Here is a 23,946-nt window from a genome sequence, read left to right as displayed (position 1 = left end):
GTCTGCTAACAGGGTCTTCCAATTATGATATATGGGGAGGCTTAACAAAGTGGGTTGTCTGGGTCACAGGTCTATAATTACTCTTAGTAATATTTGTTCAGGGACCATCTTAAAAGTTGTCCAAACTATTCAAGAATTTTGTTTGCTCGTTTGTTGGCTGACATCTCAAGGAGTAAATGCTTTCTGACAAGATCATGTGCTACCTATCCATGTCATGAATAGTGCAAGAAAAAGCAAGCACAAACCCTGGAGGAGTCCTCATCAGAAAAGAGAAAGCTCCATTCTCTTTTTACCAAATTTATTCAAGGTGTCAAAAATATTTTGAGGGATAACTGGAATTGTAGTGAATCTGAACGTTTAAATATAAACTGTGACATTCTTTGTTATTCAAGCAGACTAATGAGTCTGAAGTATTTCAATAAAAGGCACATCACACTGGCATTTTATGAGTCACAGACAAATTTAGTGTCATGTCATAACCAAGGTACAGTGGGTTTTGTGAGAGGAACAGTTTTAGAGAAATAACTAAGTTGGTACATGTGGAGAAAAGAGGTGTGCTGTTGTCTAAGTAAGATTTTCATCTAGTTTGTACCACAGGGCAGCTAGTTTGAATCTTCCTGCATCTGTTGCAAACCCAAGGAAATCATTTTATGTCAGAAAGATTTAGCTTTTTCTCCTCCAACTATTATAAATGTATCATAGACAAAATGATTATTTTTTAATGGCTTATCTTCCACTGAGACTTACTCCAGGAACTGTCAAATGCTGTTGGGACTTTTCACCACCAGAATTCCATAATCCTACCTACATTGTGATTTAGTCACAAGTAGAGTTTTCAAAATAAAATAAACACCATGAAGAGTTAATTTCAGTTCTTGAAATGCTTGTTGTTATTTTGGATTCTGATAGTTGAGGTTTTCTTAGCTTAATCTCTAAGTTTGTGTAGTCATACTTCTGAGGGACCATTTTGAGTCCTTGGTCATAGTGCATAAAGTGAATGAATAAGGTGGTGCAAATATATATATTAAAGAGAGATGGTAACTCATTGTGTGGGCCCTGAGATAGCTGTATTTGACAACTTCTGGGTGTTGCAAAAGTGACATTAGTAGTTTTACTCACAAGCTGTTGCAGTTTTCAGTATATGTTCCTTATGATATGGGAAGATCTGTCTGGAATGTAGCCCATGTTATGAAAGTCCTGATTTGTGTTTGCTCAGAAAAGCCATGATCTATTTTCTTTTTTTTTTTCCCCAAGGCCATCAGAGGTGGCTGAGACAATTCAGGCAACAATAACATCCATAAATAGGAAATATAACAGTTATTTTGTAATGTGTAAAAATTCATTTTACAAAACTAGGAACTGATAATACACGCATACAAAACTGTGAAGAGTTCAGACCAGTATGTTTAATCTTTGCAACTATGTGTTTAAATGTGTAAAATTTTTTAGTGAATTCTGGATTTTTATTCATCTTTATGCATGAAGTCTGAACAGCAACCAATATAAGATCCTTCCATTTGGTCCTTCAGAAGTGGCACTCTGCCCTGACTGATATCTGTTTTGAATGCTCTGCAATACCTCCCACGTACTGACACTGCCGAATCTTTTAGAATGGCATGCAGGGGCCCTATCTGCAGCATTGTGATACCCAGGACTCTAGACCAGGGGTGCACAGTTTGGAAAAAGTCAGGAGAATAGGACTCTTGCAGGTAATATTCCACAGCAGATTAAATTGCTCTGCATGATACTTCTTTTTTCTGTGTCAGGGACCTCTGTTGGTTGGGCTGTAGTGTCCAGAGGGACGCTACAGGGGTTTTGTCTTTCCTTAGCATTTCTGTGGGTTCATTTTGGTGGGTTTTCTAACCAAGCTAAGTCACATGAGAAGTAAGTGCATCTTAATGGGGTATTTCATTGTTTGTAGTTAAAAATCTTAGTCATAATTTGTAAAACAGGAGTTAATGAAGAGCTGAATGGTGTCGTGTAAGGCAGTCTCTTCTGCAGATTCCCCCTTTCAGGCATTCACAGCCGATTTTTGCCCACGCAGTTAATATCACTGACTGCATTAGACTTACTTCTGATTTACACCAGGGTGAGTATATAAAAACCTTTGGGGCATTCCGAAGTTCAACAAGTAATTCTTGTCTTTTTTGGAACAGTGGACTAGCATCTTAGACTGTGAGAGGTTTGAGCTATGGATCCTCTGCCGTTACTGTATCAAAATTTCTGTTTTATTCCTGGCCTGTTTGCTTGAATTGAAGGGTTTATTCTGATGGTGATTAACTTCCATGCGTTCACATAATCAGACACGTGTGAACTCATAAAATTCCAAGTATGATATTACATTGCTGGAGGCAACAAAAGCTCAACATGACATGGTGTAAAGACACGAATATTCAAATAGGAATACCAAAACAAATTCATATTATTCTACTCCACTTTCAGACTTTTGATAAAGACACTGTCTGACTGTCTTGTATCAGAGAATTTAATTCAAAGGTGCAAAGGTGAAATGAACCTACAGGATTGGACCCTAAAAGATTAAAATGAAAATATTTTAGGAATATTTCAGTTTTTAAAATCTTTGCAGTGTTCTTTGAACTGATTTGTTTCCAAGGGAACAACAATCTGCAGAGCTATAAATCTCTTTAATAGTAGCATATCACAGGTAAGAAACCCACATTCCCTGGTAGTGTTCATAATTTTTTTTTGGTTTGTTGGAACAGTAATTTTTCATTTTTCCCTTACCCTTCGCAGTTTCATTTAATTTAATTTCCTTACGGTATTAGAGAAACTCTTGACAAAAATAGTACATGTGACACATTTCTGAGCATTATTGATGTAGCTCAGAAAATAAGAAATATTTGAGGGATTTATTTTGAAACAGAAAGTAAGTCACAGTCTGTGCCATGTTGAAATAGCATTTGCTCAGGTGCTGTCCTGGCTGGAACAGCTCTGTCTACACAAGGCTTCAATTCTGTTTAGTTTTTCAGTGACAAACCTAAATCCAGTCAGAGGGGAAAAAAAAAAGAAAATAAAAGATTAATGGGAATTTTGACTTTGCTGGCAAAGCAAATCCACATGGGAAAAATTCTCACTAAGATTTTAAAGCCCAGCTCTCCAAAGCTTTTCTGGGTGGTATAAAAGTATCTAGGTACTGTGCTCTGCTAACCTGTAAAACACAGCCTCACCTCTGTGGGAGCTCTACATGAGTTCCTGTTGGCGGTACAGGGGATCTTTTTGTGGTAAATGAACAACAGGTACGGTACTTGGGAATGTTTTATTGGGAGCATGGAGAAGTAAACTCAGCAAGCTGTGTATGTTACATACACTGAAGCATTACCAACCCATCCCCTTGGTGGGAATGGTTTGGGGGTTTTGGTATAAACAACTATTGCAGAATTTCTTGAATGAAACAGTCATTTTTATGAAGTGCTGAACATCCATTATTGAAAAATCAGATCTTTCATGAGACATGCTTTTTATCACAGACAAACTCACTGTTTTTAAAATCTAGATGATGAGCCTGAACTAAAATGAAAATTAACTTTTATTGTGTGCTTTTCACACTGTATTTTACAGTGGTATTTTTTGAGTTAGACAATGGTAAATGAATGAGGGTTCATTAAGGTTTTACTTGTTGGATTTCAGTAACTCTTTGTGGTCTTCATGAAATAAAATGTTTGAATTATTACATTTTAGGAGAACAAGTTCATTTTGGAGGCAACTTCATTGACTTCAGTAGCACTGTTCTCAATAGAGTTCAGTTTGATTTACCAAATGTGTTATTATTTTATGAGCAAGTTAATAAAAAATGCATGTTACAGATGCTTCTTTTATAGTTAGAGAGGGAAGAAGAACTCCAAGTATGAATTTTAACTTCTCTGATAATTGGAAGGACTTGTCCTGGATTTGGTAGTTAATTAGACATTAACTGGAAATGCTGCTTATTTGGATTGGTTAGTTACAGTTGTGAGCTGGAAGGAAAATGTCTCTCTGTTGGCTGTTTTTAGTATTCTGGAATATTTAACAATATCAGATAGGGAAAAATATGGATATGTCATGCCCGGTTCTTACCTATTGCACTGAACTTTTGAGGACTATTTAAGAGTATGTTCATCAAAATTGTTGGATGTATGCTTAAGATCCTAGAAGAAAAAGGGCCAAGTTACACAGTAATTTTATCAATCCTGTAGTTTAAAATGAATGAAATAAGAAAGCTCTCATTATCAAATCAGTAATAACTAAACTCCCTAATAATAAGAATAGATATTAGAAAGGGATACTGGTTTATTACTGACTTCACAAGTATTATTGTATCTTAGCTGTGCTGTAAAGAAAAAACACATTTTTCCTCATAAAAAAACAAATAGCAGTTAATATAAGTTAAAAATAAAATAGTTTTTATTTTTAAATAAAACAATGGCTTTTTAAAGAAGGTATAATAACCATACTGAAGCTTGGGGTATATTAAGCAATTAAAATATCATACAGATTTTGTTGTGGCATTGTCATGTTCATAGTTCATAGGTGAGTCAAAATAGGCAAAAAACATTCCTTCCTTTCCTCATTCTGTAATCAGAAAAAAAGCTCTTCTAAAAATACTTCATTACTGAAACAGAAAAGCTAACAAAGCAGAATAGCAAAGCAATTAGCTTATTGATAATATTTAAGCAGTGTTCTTTTTGCTGATTATATTATTTTGAAGTTTCCCACCTGTTGAACTCAATAGAAATTACTTCTTGAAATCACTGATGTTTAGAAAAGCCGCTTTCCCGTAAATTCATTATAAGGCGGTGGGGAGGATTGTGTATGTGTGGAAGGCTGGGGAGATTCATGCATGTAATTCTGTAAAACAAAATCAATAAAGCTGATGACAGATTAAGTTGCTAAATTTTGTAACACTAGAATACTGTTTGGGTCATCAGCACAGCACTATTGGATTTTGTATGGTTTAATGCTGAAAAACAGGATTATTGATTTTAGGATTTTCAGCGTATCCCCTCTGGGAGTTCTTAAGCAGTCTTTATAATTCTTCACACTTAAGTTGACAACTACAGTGACATAACTGTGTCCTTGCCTTAGTAATCGTTTTCTAATCATATTGGAAAAGGCTGGAAATGGTTTATAAAATGATTATTCCAGACAAACGGGGGAACAGAAGGGTTGTCAGGATGTCACTCCTTTGTCTGGTGGTCATTGCTACCTGACTGCCATCTTCCCTTGGAATTAACTTACAGTCACAGATTAAGACCTTTGACTGTCATAAATCTGCTTCCCAATATGTTTGACTGGCAGGGGAGTTCACAAGCCGTCCCAATATAAATAGGATTTTAGCACATCAGGTGCTGCTCCGAAGTAAAACGGGCTGTTTTGCAGTTGACTTTGTTGGTGTATATTCATTGCTCCTTTCCCGACCCATGTGTATGCATGCCTGCGTGTGTATGCATGTGTGTGTGTACGTAAAGTAGAAGCTGAGATAGGCTAACAAAATGAACTACTGTATGCAAGAAATATATGAGGTGCACCCAGCTGCTGGTAGCAATTGCTACATGCAGTCCACTGATTATTGCACATATATCGAAGATAATCAGGGTTACAGCAGTTGTGATGCTCAGGTCCTGCACAGTAACAACATATATATGGAACAGGCCTGGGCGGTGAATCAGCCTTATACCTGTAGTTACCCTGGAAACGTGTTTAAAAGCGAGTACTCTGACATGGACATGGCCCTGAATCAGTACAACCAACCTGAATTTTTCACAGAAGAAAAACCTACTTTTTCTCAAGTGCAGTCGCCATCGTACTCTCAGAAGAAAGGTAGGGGCATTTTATTTAAATAACAAAAAAAAAATAATCTCTGTTTTTGTTTTTGTTTTGCTTTAAACTTACAGTTGCATCAGTTGGTTCAGATGCATGTTTGAATGTGAAGGCTGCCTGTTCAAAATTGAAAGCAGCAGTAACATAGGTTGCTAGGTGATTGTAAGATTTTCGGAGAGCGATGAGGATTTCCAAGCACTTTTTCTTAATATATAAGAGACATTTGCAAGTATATTGCTTTTTTTCTGCTTTCCTGGGCTATTAAGTTCCTTTGCTATTCACCAGTGAGCTTGATAAGAAAGTTTCTCTCCTGAAATGTCATCGTTATATATTCTGCATCTTAAAGCTGTGTTTCTGTTTACATACAAACTGTGTAAGTCCGTGTTTTCAGTAAATGTGAACTCTGTTTGCTCAGCAACTCAGGGAAAAGATTTTGAAAATAGGACTGTAAATATGTATGGGGAAATGTGTTTGAGTTACTATTTTCTAAGTGAAAACCACGAGTTTCTGATTATGCATAGCAAAAAAGACTGAAAATTCAAGAATATATCTATGCAAGAAATATGACTTTGGATCCAAAAGGCTGATCTAATCAATACATTTGTGAGACAAGTGCCATGTCGGCTTCCTAGGGGTTAAATCATTGCCAGTTTTTGGAATTTATTCTTTTGATTTCAAGTAAGCAAGTGAGATTTAAAAAGAGCCCAAAATACTAACAAACACTTGGAAATGTTTTCAGTGCTGTTTGTTTTGAACTCGGTAACCCAACTTACGCATATGAAGAATACATTCTCTGTGTTTCTTTAAAATCACATTATCAAAGAAGGAAAAAAACCTGTATGTTGTACCAAAATAATATCCTTTTCTGATCAGACCAGATTTTCTGTATGCAGTTTTCCGAAATCCAGATGAATCTGATGTAACTAGAGAGATAAAGAAAACACCATTTACTACTTTTGAAGTATCTTTGTAATGAAGAGCAGACTGTTTATTTTTATTAACTACATGGAAAACTGAAGTATTTTCCTTTGGGCAGAAAATACTCATTAACCCTTGATGCAATAAATCTCTATGATTGATAGAAAAATGTCTTAATTTGATACATTGAACAGCATCATATTTCATAATAAAGAAAATTATTTTTTAAATCCTTCTTGGAAGTTGTAACAACATGATCAAATGTAGGCTAAATGTAGTTGTGGATAATACATGTTTTTGTGTTGTGCAACATTTTAAATGCTTTTTAGGCTTTTTTATCTGTTGTTGGGTTTTAATTAATGACTTCATAGCCTTTGTAGAATTCTTCTATTTCTTGTTTTTGGTTAAGGGAAAAGTTTATCTCAGGATTAACATAGAAAAAATAAAGACTTGCTGTTGCAAAGTCACTGAAGGAGTCCATTTTTCATAATGTTAAAGGCTATAAATAATACTTAGTACACCTAGATCAAAGCCTTAAGTTATTTCAGTGCTCAGGCACCCAACATCTGCCCTGTGTAAAGTTTTTGAACTTGTTTGGTTGAAAGAATACAGAGTTGTTTTTAAAAACGGCTTGTATGCCCTTATTTTCTCCCACCTAAGTTTCACTAAGAAATGGCGGTGAATTTCCATGGAAGCCAGCTCTCTAGCAAGCTTTTAATTGATCACTCACAGAGACTGAGCAACGTGTTTTGGGATTCTTTAGAGCCTTATTACTGTGATAATCAATAAAAAGTGGCCTCCCTTCTGTCAAACCTTTGCAAATGTTGAGTTTGTTAAGCAGAAGAGATCTAAACTGCGTGGAACATGTGCATCTTCTCTTTTCTTCTTTTTTTTTTTAATTTCTGTCTTTTAAGCAAGCTATCGTAAAACTAACAAATCTTTTAATCCTGTCCTAAGAACAGAAGGCTTTTCACAGGGCTTGTGTGTCTGTATTGATCCAGAATTGATTGGGGGAGCGAGTGAGTTTGTTAGAGAAGCCTTGGTAATAGCCCATTAAAGCAAAATTAATTCCCTAAACAGGTGTTCATGAGGAGTCTTGATTGTTGCAGTTGGTATTTTTGTTAGTCCCCTCAAATTTGTCATAATCTCAATAATATGCTGTTCAAATCAGATTGTACTTTACAGTAGCGCATGGACTTGTTACTTGTTTCCTATCTTTTGCTAGTTACTAAATGGTTAAAGTCTTGTTTTCCCTCTGGGAAGAAAAAAAATCTACATTTTGTATGTTGAAAAGCTTGTAATTTGTGAAAGGGTATTTAATTACTTCTCTATTTTTATGTCATTTTGAACGAATTCAGAAAATAACTTGAAAAACAAAAACAACAACCAAAGACCCCAGCAATGTGTCACTGGGGGGAGGGAAGGGGGGAAGGAAAGGAGGGGAGAAACATTTATAAAGCATAGCCAGTTGTTCTAAATATCAGAAGGCTGCTTCAGTTATTACAGTACATTAAAAGCTATTATTTCCTGACTATCTGTCAGAAATTCTGATGAAAGGATTAACTTTTAAAGAAAAGAATTGTAGTCCAGAAAATCAGGAGGTGGAGATGTGAGTTTAGCCTTGCATCTACTTGTTGCTCGTTTACCTTTTGTGCTCTGATGTACACTTTTAAAAGATGACAGCACAACGTTTGTGCAAGTGCTTACTGTTTTATTAAGGAAGCCCTTTCAGACCTGACTCTGCCCTAGGAAACAGACAGCCACATACACTTTGTTTTCTGTGTAATGCTGTGAAATCTGATAAGCAGAACAGGGCTCATCGCTGTGAGAACAAGGTGCTATTCTCAGTTTTGTCCCAGAGAGCTTAAACTGAAATATTTTTCCCCTTACACAGCGCTCCCAGCCATGGTGAGCTTGCAGCATTGCCTCCTGGATGGGTGATGCTCAGGGGAGCCTGTGCCCCCCTGCCCCTTTGTAGAGGCTGAACAGACAGACAAAAATGTCCCTGGATCTCCTCACACCACCTATGCTGTGAGGAGGAGTACCCTGTGACAGGGAGGAGATCATGCAGTTAGGAAGGTACGAAAGAAATATGTTCAGGAGTCCAGAAACATCAGTCTCCCCACACTAGGTGTCTACACAGTGTTTTGGACATTTGGACATCATGGGAGAAATGTCTGCGAAGTTAAAACTGGGATGAGAGTTGGCTTTTCACTTTCCTTTGCACGGTAATTTCTCGGACAGTGTTAATGAAAGATGTCCACAGGTGTCTGTGAGGTTAGGCTTTAACTTCAGATTCTGTGGGGCAGAGAGCAGTAAGCAGAGGCTGCCCCCCAAACCAAGGGTTTTGGGGGGAATTCTTGAGATTAGGCTGGGGGGGAATTCTTGAGATTAGGCTGTAGCAGAGCCAGCTTCTCGTCCCTGCAGCTCACCTTGCTTCCCAGATACCAGTGAGATACCAGTGAGGTTAATGCCATGTTGGGAGAGCTCTTGGTATGGTGGGAGAACGGGGCTTTGAAAGTTGTTGTTATTGTTGTTTTTATAATTGTATTTGCCATAATTATTTCCCTCTATTTTTTCTCAGGCAATTAAGGTGCAGCTGAGAATATGTAGTGCGCGAATGCTAGAGTATGCAACAGAATTAGCCCAAACTGAGTTCTCAGCAGTGTGAGAACATTAGGACACTTCCTAAATAGCTAAGAAAAAGTAACATGAAGTTTATGCCAAAGTGTCATCTCATCAATGTAGGGAGTGTGTGTGGATATAATCAATTTACAGAAACACTGAGAATTTGTCATCCTGGCCTTTGCAGCAGAACAGTTCCCAGTATGTTAACAATTATTAAAGCTTAAAAATATTAATTTTGCTCTTGACCACCCATCTAAGGAAATAGCACTGAGAAAAATTGCATAATCAATTGCATAAACCATTATGCATTTGGAGTTATGTTTCTTTCATAACAAAAGTCAATGGAAATAATGTGTTTTCATCTCCTTTACTGTAACCTTTCCGCAACCTGATGAAGGATGAAAAAGTGAAGTAAGTTATGCTTTGCTTTGTTCAGTGAGGCTTAGATTTCCAAACAAATAACTTCCGTGCAGTACTAAGATACTGTCTCTAAAAACATTTACATAATTTGAGGGGTGGGGAAACTGCGTGATCTGACCCTTAAAGTGATGTATCTTGTACCTGTAGTTAGTAATGGCTGCAGGTACAGTACTGATTGCGGAAGTTTAAGTGACAACACAGTTTGGGCTAAAATGTTTTCAGCACATTCTCTGCAAAAGCACTGCTGTTCGTAAGGTTTCTGACTCAGCCTAAGGAGCAGAGCTAATGCACTGAAAAGTCATGGAGAGAAAAGGGACTATAAAATGCTTCAGATTCAATCATTGCAGAATCTTCTGTCAAATTTTAGTAATTTCATAAATCAAAAAATGTCAACAGAGATCAAAATTGAGGACATGCAGTCCAGTTAGCTAACAAGAAGAGTGTGAATCTGCTCAGCAACATTCTCGGTGCTTCTAAGCTCGAAGGAGAAATAAGCCATTTTTCTCAGTAGGAGTAATTTAAAGAAAGTGGGAAAAAAGGATCAGTGTATTTTCCCAGCCTTTCAGATCAATGTTGATAATAGCACAAATAAGAATGGAGTATGCTTTTTCTCTGTTGGGTCTATGCTTCCACCAACACTCCATTTAAGCTTTTTCTGCACAAGTATGTCCAGGATGATGCATGGCTGGTCCTTGTGATTTTTTATAATTTGTAAAGAGTTCAAGGTGACTATGAAAGCAGTAGAACAGCAGAACAAATTTACATTTCAGTTTTAATACAGTTGAGAATTCTCAAGGTAGTAATTAATTTCATCTTTTTCATTTTCATACTGTAGTGTCTAGTAAGTGAATACCAGCTTACTGGTAAGTTCTAACTCCTCATTTTAGTGAGTGGTCTCTAGTCATGCAAACCATACCAGATGGGAGAAAGAAAGATTTCAGGGAATATATTTAATACATGACTCTGCCAGTATACACTGAAAATTAAAGTACTGAATAATGGTCTTGAAGTGTAACTGTCCTTCTGCAATAGCAAAAAAATAACATTTTCTGCCTTCATGCTATAAATCTATGGTGGATTAGGAACAATGTAATAATGAACATCTGGCAGACAGGCATAATTTGTTTGCATCAGTGTTACTCATATTCCTGTTTGATAGTCAAATACCATTTGGTTCTACAATTTTTTTAAGGTGGGGATTAATTCCCTAGGCGAATATCACATTATCTGTACAGATCTGGAGATATAAAGTATGTGCAATGATATTTTAACAAAACTGAAATTGGTTTTTTACTTTTCTTAAAAGATGCTTTTTATTGTTGATGTTGTTAATGTGCACCACGTACAGAGGGAGAAGAAACACTAGAATTTTTTCAGAGTTTTTTATAATAGAAATAGTTTTCTTTGCTTTGTTGAATGGAGGAATAGGCACTGAATGTCTGACTTGTGTCTCTCCAGCCTATTACACTGTGCAGGGTCATTCATATATAGTGCTGTAAGGCATCATTCCTGCAAATGCTAATTCAAGAGTGCACACATCCAGTATTAATGGAGAAGTACCTCAGATGACTGCATGGGGTAGCAGATCTCCTTCTGTCCTTATGGCTGCTTGGGGCAGGCTATTGTGCATTTTCCTGCTGAAGGGAATTGTTTCCTGCCATGCCTCTACAAAGTTACAGTTGTGATTTAGATCACTCTTAAGATTGGCTATAATGGATTATATGACATATTCTTCTAGAGAGGGGCAAGTGGTCCTGCTGTGTGTTAGCCTTGCCAAGACAGTAAGATTAGGCAGACTGGCAAGTGGGAGTCTGGGAACCAAAGGTGTTACTTTAGGCTACAGGGGAAACACCAGACATGGCAGATCAAGGTCATTCACTATTATTCTCCACTCAAAACAAAGATCCAAGATGGGCATTGGGATAAACAATGTCAGGTCATACTTGACAGATAATTAACTTGGAGGATCATACGGGATGCAATAAATGACAGTCCATGAGGATGCTGAATACAGCAGACAGAGACTTGAAAAAACGAAACAACAAGGAACAATATACGTTGTTTTTGTACAATTCAGTGAGGTTGGTGTTGATCTTGAACAGTTCCCCTTAGATATTTACTTAAAAGATTTTGACCAAGAAATAAAAAATAAATTATGACCACCTGAAATAGGAGCATACCTGATGTTTCCATGAGAGTTATCAGACATTCTTCTTTAGTAAGAAAGCACCAGGGTTACTCTGTCCAGATAGCATCTGCTTTTCCACATAGGCATTTTTATTTTTGCTTCAGTGTTATTACACAGACATGAAGCAAAAGTACTTGTTGATATGAGAGACAAGTTACTAATAGTGGTGCAAAGAGTGAGACAAGTCTGTTGCTCTTCTCCTTCCTCAAAACAGACAACTCTGCTGTCATCCATGACTTCCCCAGGAATCTCCACTCTTCCATGCTGGTACCATGTTTAGAAAAACAGTGTTGAATTTCTTCCTGCTAATGCTGTTTCTAACTCTGAGAAGCAGAAAAAATGTACTGAGTCTGTTTATCTGCATGTCTTTCAAATGAAATTGTATTGAATTTATACAGAGGTCATACAGGATATTTGCCACTACTAGAGATTATTTAGAATTGACATTAGTGTTTGTAAGAACTGAATGCAAATCCACTTACTCCTTTTGCAGTGATGTCTGTCTGAACTGTGTTTTTTAAAAATACTACTGAAGGTCCAATCTTCCCAGTCTAACTGTTTCTAACGCCATTAGCTGTTAGAAGAAGTGTTAAAAATATAGAAAACTGTAATAGAAAGACAAAATATATGTATTGCACGCTTTTGTTGCCAGTGATTTCTTGGAATAAGAATTTTCTATTCATGTTTCCTGTTCAATCACTAGAAGAGTTCCAGGTGTGTACTTTCCTTGTGACATGGAGTCAATCTGAACATAATATTTAGGTAGCTTAAGTAGGTGGCACTTAATGCTTCTGATGCAAGAAATTGGCAATGTGGTTGCATGTAAGGATGCCATTTTAATGTCTGATTAGGAGTGTCCCTAAGAGATTGTGTGTTCTGCCAGATTGGAAACTTTATATTGGATAAAGTCACAAAACTCCAGGAAGGAGATGGACAGCAGTGATCACATGCATGACCTACTGTATATGTTTAAGGAAGCGGTTTAGACAAGTGGTCTCCTGCTCCTCCAGTAGAACAAGTTGCCATTGCATGAGCAGCACTAACCAGCTTGTATAATTAATGAAATATCAAGGCATTTAATTAAAAAACAATTCTTGGGGAAACTAACCAGGGATACTGAATTTTTGAGAATGTAGTTTATGCTATGCATAGACTGTGTTTTGTGAATAGCAGTCACCAGCAACAACAAGAAACCATTGATCTTCATGATAAATTTAGGGGAAAATTCTGCATCCTTTGCTGCATCTTCTGCCCACTCTGTCAGCTCTGTGTTGTGTATGTGTTGCATGTGCAGAGGCAGGTGTGAGCAGAGTGGGGGCAGGATGGAGATAATAGCCTCTGCTAATCCCCCACTGGCATAGTGTCTATTAGGAGTCAGTGATGTAATTAGAGTTGAAACCCTGCTGTCTCTCATCTCTCAATGTCGCATGGCCACCAGTCTATCCAAGCATAACTTGTTCATCATGGAGAAATATAGCCTGAATATAAATCTGGTCTTTTACTGTCTTGTAGACTGGTTTGATACAACATTAAGATCTTAGCTCATTTTCCCACTCCCCTTTCGGAATATTGGCAGACCTGAGATGCCTGTATCCAGGAATGGCTTCCAAGTACTACTGCTTCCTTGTTTTAGAGAAGAGGGATATGTGTTCCTCTATAATTTGAAGTTCTCATACTCAAATTAGTCCATACAAATACTTTTTGCCTTCTGTACTTTCTCCTGATTTACTCACCAGACTCCATAAAGTTTAATCATTTTAAGCTCAGTTAACTTTAAGTGTTTTGTCTAATTTGGGCTTTCCTTTCTGGAGAACCTCTGGAAGCATAGCCTTAGGAAGGCACTTGAATTTAAACTGTCTGTTACTGAGCTGACCCTCTGGCATGTTAGTTGCAGGAAGATGATGGCCTCCCCTCTTGCAGCATCCCTTAACAGCCTTCTGCTGCCCTGAGTCTTGCTGGTGGCTCTCCAAGTGACTGGTGTCCCAAGTCCCCAAGCTATACCGGCCCATACTGCTGTGAGGGCTGCATAAAGACATCAGCCTTCATGGCTACACTTATGTGTGCTACTACAGATGGATTCAGCAAGCTAGTGGTAAGGGATAGTGTTACAGGCAGCTGCATCCAAAGGGCTCTTCATTGCACTCAAAAATTCCACTCAGACAGCCGGCAGTTGATGCAAAACTGGGAGGGGTGGCTGGAACACCAGATATGTGTGCTACCCATTCAGAGCAACCTGGGCAGGCTAGAAAAATGGGATGAGAGGAATCTCTTAAAGTTCATCAAAGGGAAAGGCCAAATTCTGCACGAGGGGAGGAGTAATAAACACAGCAGTGCAGGCCCAACTGGCAGGAAACTGCTCTGCACTGGAGTGCTTGGGGGTTCCTGGTGGGCAGCAAGTTGCATATAGGCCAGCAGTGTGTTCTTAAAGCAAGGGAGGTAAATGGCAACTAGTCTGCTTTTGGCAAATCATCACCAGCAGCTTGAGGGATGTGAGCCTTCCTTTCTGTTCAGCTCTAGTGAAACACATCTGTAGTGTTTGGTCCAGTTCTGGGCTCCCCAATAGAAGAAAGACACAGACATCCTGGAGTAAGCCTGGCAAAGTGCCACAGAGATGATGAACTGGAGCATCTCTTCTGTGAAGAGTAACTGAGAAAACGGGGGCTCTTCGGCTTGGAGCAGAGAAGGTTCAAGGGGGCATATCAGTTTGTGTGAATATCTGATCCCCCACACTGTAGAAGACAGGGCCAGACTCCTGTCAGTTCCTGGTGACAGAACTAGAGGCAATGAGCACAAATAGAAGTACAGGAAATTCCTTCTGAGAATAACAAAATAGTATTTTCTTTTCACTCTGAAGGTGACAGAGCAGAACACTTGCACAGATTGCCCAGAAATGTTGTGGAGTCTCCATCCCTGGAGATACTCAAAAGCTGTCTGGGCATGGGCCTGGACAGCTGGCTCTAGGTGGCCCTGTGTTGAGCAGGGGTGTTGGAGCAGTTGACCTCCAGAAGTGACTTCCAACTTCAGCCATTGTGAGATCCTGTGAAATGTTTATTACTCCACTAATCTTACACAGTTATATATAGAGGTGCACTTTCCTCTCTCCCCTCAAAGGGAGTCTGAGATCTCTATGTTACGTCTTCACAGTGAGATTTTTCAGGAGATAAAGTTACGAACTGTAACTCCATTAGTTATGAGTCATGGAAACATTGATTTTGAAAGGTTTGTATTTTACCCTGTTTAAAAAGTTGTCTGTGGTTACAATTACTTTTTGCTTGCCATCAGTATTGTTTTGGTTTTTTGCTCAAATTGAAAATATGTTTGTGTTTTCAAAACAAATGTCATTGTGGGAAAAGAACCAAGCATTGCCAATTTTTTTCACAGCAGGAATATTTTCACTGGCAGGATCTGGTAAACCACTTCTGAAGAGAAAATGTCATTCTAACACATACATGTACACACTCACACATACACACATATTTGAATGTCCACATATTTTGCTTTAAATTCAGGCTACATTAAATGTTCCTGTGGAACATGTCCAGGTCAGGCATGATCAATAAAACTTAGGCTGTATGTTGCTTGTACCTTTCTCCTTTGAAACAAACCATCTGTCAGTAAATATTTCTTACTACCGATTCCCCCAGTCACACTGAAACGTGGGGTCTCATCTGTGGTGTACCAATATATTGAGGTTTTTTCTGATATAGAACAGGAACATATTGTATGCCTTCACTGCTATTTTATTATTTCACATCAAATCTTTTGAAGTCATGAATATTTTCTGATGTAGAATTTCACTCAGGAGAGAGAAATCATGTTCCAGCTTTTCCCTCTTGACCAGTAGACACTGAATCAATCTGAAGAATACAAAATCTTATAGACTGTGTTTAATTAAGTCTGTAACAGTGCAAAATTTTATTCAGGAAATTCGATGAGTTCAGAAGTATGGCACTGGTAGACAAGATCTGTGGTGGATTTTAATGCAATCTTTTTATATCAAATGAATCATATAATTTTGTATGGAGTTTACATGCCACATCCTCTTTTTCTTTGCAGGGTACATACCCAGTTACTTAGACAAGGATGAGCTATGTGTAGTATGCGGGGACAAAGCCACCGGATACCATTATCGCTGCATCACTTGCGAAGGTTGCAAGGTAAATGGCACGGTGGGAAAGTGGGAATCAGAAATAGCTCTCCAGCTCCTCCATTATACAGACTTCCTGAACTGTGCTGTCAAATCAAATAAAGGCAGATTAGAAGCTAATAAGAACATCCAGTACTGATGATAAGCCGCATCTGACCATGCTGATGTTCTTCATATGCATAAGGAGTATAGTTGGTTTTTGCCGTGTTTGCTTCTGAAAAGAAAACAAGAAATTTAGACTGGTGTTGCTGCTGTTTAACAGTTGGCTTTTGAATTTCCATTTTTTAATGTTTCTTTAGCCATGTTCTCAGCCAGGGTACAGCAGCATGTTCCCAGCTACTCCGCTGAAGCTGTTTATGCAATAGCTAAGGTTCCACTTATGGCCATGAGATTAACAGTGTTCCAGTGCCTCTCACCATCCCTGTGAAGAAGCAAAAATCAAAATCCTTTCCACATGCTCATGTTACAGTAACATTCATCAATTTGGGAAGCATTGACACCCAATTAAAATAGTTTCAAAAAGAATTTGACTTCTTTAACTTAAGTATATTGAACTGTGCTTTCAGCCCTAAAATGCATCTCCAAGACTACATGCAAAATTAAATTTAAAAAGAGATTGCTTTGGGCAAGTAAATAAAAAAATGGAGTAACACAATCAGACACATCTTACATGATTTCACTGCCATGAATTTGCCTGAATAGCTTGAGATTCTGTAAGAAAGCTATTCTTTCCTGCAGAAAGTAAAAAAAATTGTTTTTCTAAACAAATGGGACCACACATGTCTTGGGCTGGTGTCATGAGACTAAGCCATGAAAGTCTCATTTTGTTCACCCACAAAGTCTGGAACATTTGGATCTGATATTTTGGGTTTGGATTGGCTTTAGAGCTCCTCATCACAGTAACTCTTGTGTTGAAGTAGTTCTTTTGGTTGTACATAATTTCCCTGAGTTACATTTATGAAATGCACAGAGACGTAAATATCCTATGTATAGCAGATTCATGGTAATACTCATAATGGTTTTATACATATACTTACATACAAAGTATAAAAAAGTACTTATATCTTTAAAAAGAACTGTGGAGCTGCACAAGTGGTTCTTACACATTTGCATATTGAATACCAGATGATAACAATACATAACATGTATGGATGAAACTTAATTCAGATATAATGGGAAGTAAGCAGCACTGGGGCATTATGAAGTATACTTAGCTCCCAGCTGAACAGCTGTATCTGTTGTGAGTTTTCCTTCTAAGATTTTCATTACTTCAAGTCAAGGTAGTTCTTTTTATGCCTTCCAGCTATTTTAGAGACATAGCATACAAATTTGCTTTTATTTTCACATACAGTGCTTCTGTCTGATGTACAACTTAAAATAATGCTTATGTGCACAAGGACCTGAGATAACAATTTGCAAAAATTATTTTCTTGGAGGAGCTGCATACACGTTTCAAGCTGTATGATATATTAACAAAGTTATATGTTTTATCAGTACACAATATATATAATAAATTTTCAATAATTTGATGTTTACTAGTTGCTTCCACTCAAAGTTGGTTTAGTTTTGTAACAAGCATAATCAAGGCTGACAACCAAAGATTTGCTTTGGCAAGTGCTTTCTGAACATCATCCTCGCACATGATTTCTGGAGAGTAAATTGTGAGGAATTTAAACACAAATAAATGAGCAGTGAGTTCTGACATCACTGAAATGTTTTTCCTGACTTTACCCATTGCATCTACTGCTATATAGGTGTGTAGCAAAGGAGTTTAGAAAGAGTTGCTGCCTACTATACAATGTGCTTTCTTTTATTGATGAGAATAACACCTCGGTGGTGAAGTGTTTGGACAGATATAGAGAGCAGCTTCCTTAACATGTATCTGGAGATGAACAAAGAAGGATTTCTGCAATTTTTTTTCTGAGAAATGCAAAGAAATGAGAAGGTGAAATGGGCTGTCTCAGCAGAGGTGATGGAGACCCTTGCCAACATAAAGCTACAGCTACATTAAGTCCTGTGCAAGGTTTAGAAAGCAGAAGTTCACTCACTGAGATTCATTAGAGATTTTTCTATCTCTTGCTTCATAACTATTGATAACCCTGTGACCCTGGTTGTCCACAACCATCTTAGGTCTTCAGGAACGGGTGGAGCAGATCCTGTCTCTAGGAATTCATCACAGGGTTGAGAACACAGCCTAAACTGGGTAGATGAGAGTTTGAGACTTATTCCAAACCCCACATAAGGATATCTTGCCTGTGATTTCCTGGATTTTATCTTAACAGAACTGGTCCCAGTCTTACAAAGGTTCCCACACAAGCTTTATGCCACTCAGTTTAATTTACATTTCAGGTCTTACCGTAATTAAGGAAGAAAGAGTTGTACCCTTAGCTCAAGCTGAACCTCGTAAGATAAAACTCTAATGAGGACAAGGTTCTTCATTGTTTTCACAGGTGTTAGGAGTACAAGCTGAAATACAGACTTATCTGTACATGTTAATTCAACACTTTGTGTTAAAAGAAATTGTGCACTGCTGTAAGATTTTACTGGGTATTATTTAACATGATTTAAAAACAGACCTTTCGCCTACTGAAGCGAAGAGACTATTCATTAGACAAAATCCCAGCTGAAGAGACTATTCACAAGGTAAAATCTCACTTGAATTTTGCCATTGTTTTGACTAAAACCAAAGCCACTCTGAACAGCCTGAGTCAAACAGGACCAGAGTGTCAGTGTGTTCTCTGTGTCAAGGTAATCCCGAGCTGCATTGCTGAATCTAGGCAGTCTCAAATAATGGTGAAACTTGAAATTAAAGTGAAGTCTAAATTTTCTGCTTTACAGCCTATCTTGTTCATATCTTGCAGTCTTGGGGAGTTTATCCAGCCCTTGCAAAAGTCAGTGAGAAAAGTCATGTTGAAATTAATACCAGGATTTTGTCCATAATGTTCAGAGATAACTTTTATCTGATTTCATTACCTACTGTGAGGTTTTATGGGACATTTGAATGAGTGAATTCAGTGGGATTGCATTAGTTCATACGGTCTTAGGATCTGTTTAAATATGCAAGATAGATCTGTATTATGATAAGATAGATAGATAGATAGATAGATAGATAGATAGATAGATAGATAGATAGATAGATAGATAGATAGATAGACAGACAGACGAATCTTTGGTGGTGATGGGGCTTTTGGGGCTTTTGAAATTCTGTGATAAATACAAATTAAATCTGCCTCTCAGAAATACAAATAATTTATAAATAAAGGATCCTTTGAGTTTAGAACCAAACTCAAAGATTGTGTAGACTGTATTTGCAAAATCTTTTTCTTGCCCAGATTTGGTTGGTTATTTGTCTTTTATGGAAATAAAGGAGTGGAACTGTTTGTCCTCAATCCTTTAATAGAACAAGCACACCACCATTCTTACTATTTGCAGAAGCTGCTTTTTAATTAAAACTATGTGTATGCCTTTCAATAGCCTTCAAAATTATTACAGAATTTGCAAAAGGGCTCAAAAAATACTTCATATACAAAAAAAAATTTAACAGTAAAAAAATAAGACTACAAGAAGACATGTACACAGTATTTGTGTCTCAAGACAGCACTACTTGCACCTTTACTTATCTAAGAGGTCTCTATGTTTTTTATTGTTAAGGAAAATCAAGAGAAATGCCATACACTATCAAACTGGTTTGAGAGCTTTGAGAATTTTTGGGAATGAAGTTTGTTATCTTGCATAGTTAGGTACATGCCTAACAAATCAAGCAGCTCCCATTTTTTAAAAATTGCTCAGTGCTAATGCTTTCCAATGTACTTATTTCTTGCACCTAGGGTTTTTTTAGAAGAACCATTCAGAAGAACCTCCATCCAACCTATTCCTGTAAATATGAAGGAAAATGTGTGATAGACAAAGTAACAAGAAATCAGTGCCAGGAATGTCGCTTCAAAAAATGTATCTTTGTTGGCATGGCAACAGATTGTAAGTATATTTTCCTGGTTTTTCTTTATTTTATTTTTTTTCAGTGTCTGTGTTTGCCTAAAGTATGTTGATTGATGAAACTTGTTAAAGTAAAGTAGAACTGCCAGCCCTTTTCTGGATTTAATAATACCAGGGAATCGCATTCATTGCATTAAGCCACTTCCACAGGGGTGTAGTTTTTTGTTTATCCTTCATCAGGCTGCACCTTCTCCTGGCCTTACCAAGCTGAGTAACAATAGGAATGTTCACTGTTTGGAGGAGAGGAGGGAGAAATGCATCTGAATGGACACTTCACTTGAGATAAAAACATCTTGTTTAGAAAATTCTGGAGGATGTGAAATTGAATGTCATTGTATGAGTCATCCTGCAGTTGTTTGTTTTATTTTTAGCCCTGAAGAAGTTATCTGCTGCAAAGATTTTGAGTCTTTTCTAAAGAACTAGAAAATATGGCTGTAAGATTAATTCTTAGAGGTCTTCTTTTCTTGCCATTGCACAGGGATTTACACCAATAACTTCAATTACTACAAATGGGAAGAAGTCACATAAAGCCCCCCAGAAGTCATGTAAATCCCCTTGTCCCTTCATGGTTGTTGCCAGTATAATCCTTTGCAGAAGAACTGACAGGAAAACAGGCCCAGTAAACAACAGAAGAATAGTCTAACTTAGTATTTTCCTTGTTAGTGTAATGTATAACAGTGCCTTCTGTCTAGAGGGAAATAGAATAAAGGGCACAATTTCATTGTGGCCAGGTAGGACCTTCAGGAAAGGGGCTGGATACCAGTGAAGTGGTGAGCAGAGAGCCCTGGGACCTGTGTATCTGGAGTCCCTGGAAGTCATGGGGCTCTACAGGAACACCACTTGTGGAGATTGAGGAAAGGGCCAAAGGCATGTTGACCTGATTGTGTCATGCTTCAGGCAGATGAGCCTTCTGTGAATAAGTGCTCCCACTGTTTTTGATCCATGTTACCTTCTGCTGGCATCCAAGTACATTTTCTGCACTTCAGAGCAGTGAGTGTAAGCATGCTGATACAACTTCAAAGAAAACAGAAGTGCATCTTTCCCAATATGGATTACTCCAAGTCCATTATAGGAGCACTTGGACACCTCACAAAGCTTTTGCGTATTATTTTTATTGGTGGAGCAACCCCTTGAGGGCAAAGGCAAAGGTATACAAAGCATTACCAGGTTGGTAAGCCACTCTTTGCTATCCAGGCTTCTGAGAAAACAAAGTTGGAAGGGAGAAGTAAGAGAATTGTCTCAACTGTGGGTCTTGCCAAGGTTCTTCCTTACTGATTAATTAAGGTGTTTGTAAGCAAATGGTACCTCAGGCACACAAAAGACCGAAGTTCTGATAGTCTTACAAGCTTCCTGCCATTTTTGTATGTTTTTCCCCTGCTAGTGGTGTTGGATGACAGCAAGAGGTTGGCAAAGAGGAAGCTGATAGAAGAAAATCGAGAGAAGAGACGTCGGGAAGAGCTGCAGAAAACCATTGGGCACAAACCAGAGCCAACAGATGAGGAATGGGAGCTCATAAAAATTGTTACTGAAGCACATGTGGCCACCAATGCACAAGGAAGCCACTGGAAGCAGAAAAGGAAATTTCTGGTAAGGGCTATAGCCTTACATACTTCTCTTAGAGCCAAGTTCTGTTATTTCTTCTGCAGTGCCTTCCCAGCATTGCAACCCCAAAGAGATTTTATTGCCAGTGTACTGATGTTTGTGAAAAAGGGATGATTTTGCGTAGTTATTACTTCATTTTTCGTGCCTGAACCTCAGTGTTCAATCAGACCAGGTATTTCAAAAGATAAACAGTGTGTTGCTATGTTAAGGCTTACTCAGCTGGATACTTTTATTGTGCTATGATAAGAAAAAGTTGAAAAAAATTTTTCTCTCCTGATTGAGAACAGAAGCAGTCTATAATGCATACTGTATTTTTTTAATATATTCTACCTAGAGATAATTGTCTTTATTAGGGACTATCATAAAACATATTGAAAGTGTTAAAACAATATAAGGTTCTAGATGAAAGCTGGTACTTTTGGTCAGGGGTTTTGCCTCTTTTGGTTAATGGTGGATACAGTAATGAAAATAAATTAGGCAAGGAAAATTAATTTCAGTGAGAACAGGATGATAGACACACTATACTATTGGGATTGCAGCCTACAAAACAACTTAGATTTTCATTCTATAACTAAGGGTCAGAAAATAAATGGTGGTTTATGGTGCTCGACCTTAAAAAAGGATTTATTTGATTTTTCTAAATCGATTTTTAAGGTAAATAAATGCAGAATGCAAAATACTTGTACCACACAAAAGAGGGATTCGAGACTGCATTTCAAAAATAGACAGGAGTTGTTAACAGTCAGGGTATACTAAATCAGATAGAGCACACTCATCTTTTTGCAAGCCTGGGCTCCTACTGCGTAATTCACCATGGGAATTTCAACTCACTGTTGAATTGCTAAGAGAAATTATGTATTCAGAACAGCTAATCTCTTTTGTAATGTTGGGGTTTTTTAAATGCCAGTGACATCATCTAAATTTCTATGTGAATGGCTTGTGTTCATAGACTCTACAGTCAGGAACCACAGCCAGTCATCACTGGCAAGAACCAAGAGAGCATTTTCCAGAGGTGTTGCAGAGCAAGGTATGAGCAGAACAAGAAGCAGCTGCAGTAGTGCTTTTGGTTGCTTAGACAAGAGTGCTGTTCTTCACGTATTAATTGGTTTGGGATAAAACCTAGGGAGCTGGAAGTTGGGGCTGGGAATGAGCTGTTGAAGAGCAGGAGAAGCTGACAATCTGCCCCAGGAGCTATGGATCTGTCCTTATGTAGCTGAGGCTGGTTCTTTGACGACAGGGACTTCATTGGGGTCCACTTTACCTCTTCTCCTGTTGGATTAGGTGGAAGGGGCTCCCCTCCAGGGTGTTAGCTTTAGCTGGCTCTCCTGACTTCCTTTGCCTTTCCCAAGAAAATGCTGTGCTCTTCCTTTTTCTCCATAACAATGGTTCACGTGAGTTTAAGCATTTAGTCTTTTTTGCTTGGAAGGGATGAAGTTTGTTTATCATGAGCACACAGACAATGTGGTTTAGTTACCCAAGATTCAGGGAGGGAGAGAGCCTAGAAATGAGTTTATTTGAGTTTTTTAGTAAAAACCATCAGATAATTGAGCCCAGTCTTCTTCATTGTTCCTTTACAATTGGTGCTTGCTTTGTTAACACATTGCTGAGTTTTTTCTTGTAAGAAGTTAGATTTGGATTTAGATTAGTTACAGAAGGATCTTTTATGATGTGTTTCTTTAAAAAAGTGGTTGAACACAAGTTTTTATTACAGATAGCACTTTCAGCACCTCCCGTGTTTAAGTGTTTTATATAAATGTCATGGGGCCCATCAGTCTTAAAGGTCTGTTTCTCTGGGTTTTATCTAGTTTTTGACTTTAATGTGAACAGAATTAAACCTCTTCATGGTGTTTGGTAGGTGTTTGTAATTGCAAACCCACACTTTAAAAAAAAACAGCTTTGATGTGCCTCTTTTTAAAAGTGAGGTAACATTGACCAGCTGCATAAAAGCCAAGTGAGCAAGTTCAAATGCAGTTGGAATAAAAACCACTCATTACAGATTCTGCTTGAAGCTATTTCATTGTATATGCCTATTGAAATCCTCAAAATATGATTTGTTTTTCATTTGGAGAAGCCTTGAGCTGAAATCATGCAACAGGCAATTTTCAAACAAAATTTTACACAGATGAGTTCAAATTCTACTTACATTATCCAGAGCACCTTTAGGTTAGCCTGTTCTTTCTTGCTCTTACGTTGTTTTAGCTTTGCACATAAGTTGTTTTAGCCTTTTGGAAAC

The 23,946-nt window shown here is 37.8% G+C and overlaps 1 protein-coding gene across 7 annotated transcripts in view; it reads left to right on the top strand.

Annotated features, from left to right (window-relative positions):
- Positions 1-23,946, top strand: part of THRB (thyroid hormone receptor beta) — a 154,916-nt gene that overhangs the window by 119,269 nt on the left and 11,701 nt on the right. For 6 of the 7 annotated variants that reach the window (XM_030971792.1, XM_030971797.1, XM_030971793.1 and 3 more), the window contains 3 exons: positions 16,028-16,128; positions 19,946-20,093; positions 21,493-21,698. In XM_030971792.1, the coding sequence (XP_030827652.1) occupies positions 16,028-16,128; positions 19,946-20,093; positions 21,493-21,698 (455 nt within the window). Of the gene's footprint in view, positions 1-5,470; positions 5,818-16,027; positions 16,129-19,945; positions 20,094-21,492; positions 21,699-23,946 lie in introns of those variants that run through there. The other variant, XM_030971791.1, reaches the window with a different exon arrangement.

This window comes from Camarhynchus parvulus, chromosome 2 (assembly GCF_901933205.1).
Source record: "Camarhynchus parvulus chromosome 2, STF_HiC, whole genome shotgun sequence".
NCBI classification, from domain to species: domain Eukaryota; kingdom Metazoa; phylum Chordata; class Aves; order Passeriformes; family Thraupidae; genus Camarhynchus; species Camarhynchus parvulus.
The sequence above is the reverse complement of the archived record's forward strand: the minus strand, read 5'-3'. Positions and strand labels throughout refer to the sequence as shown.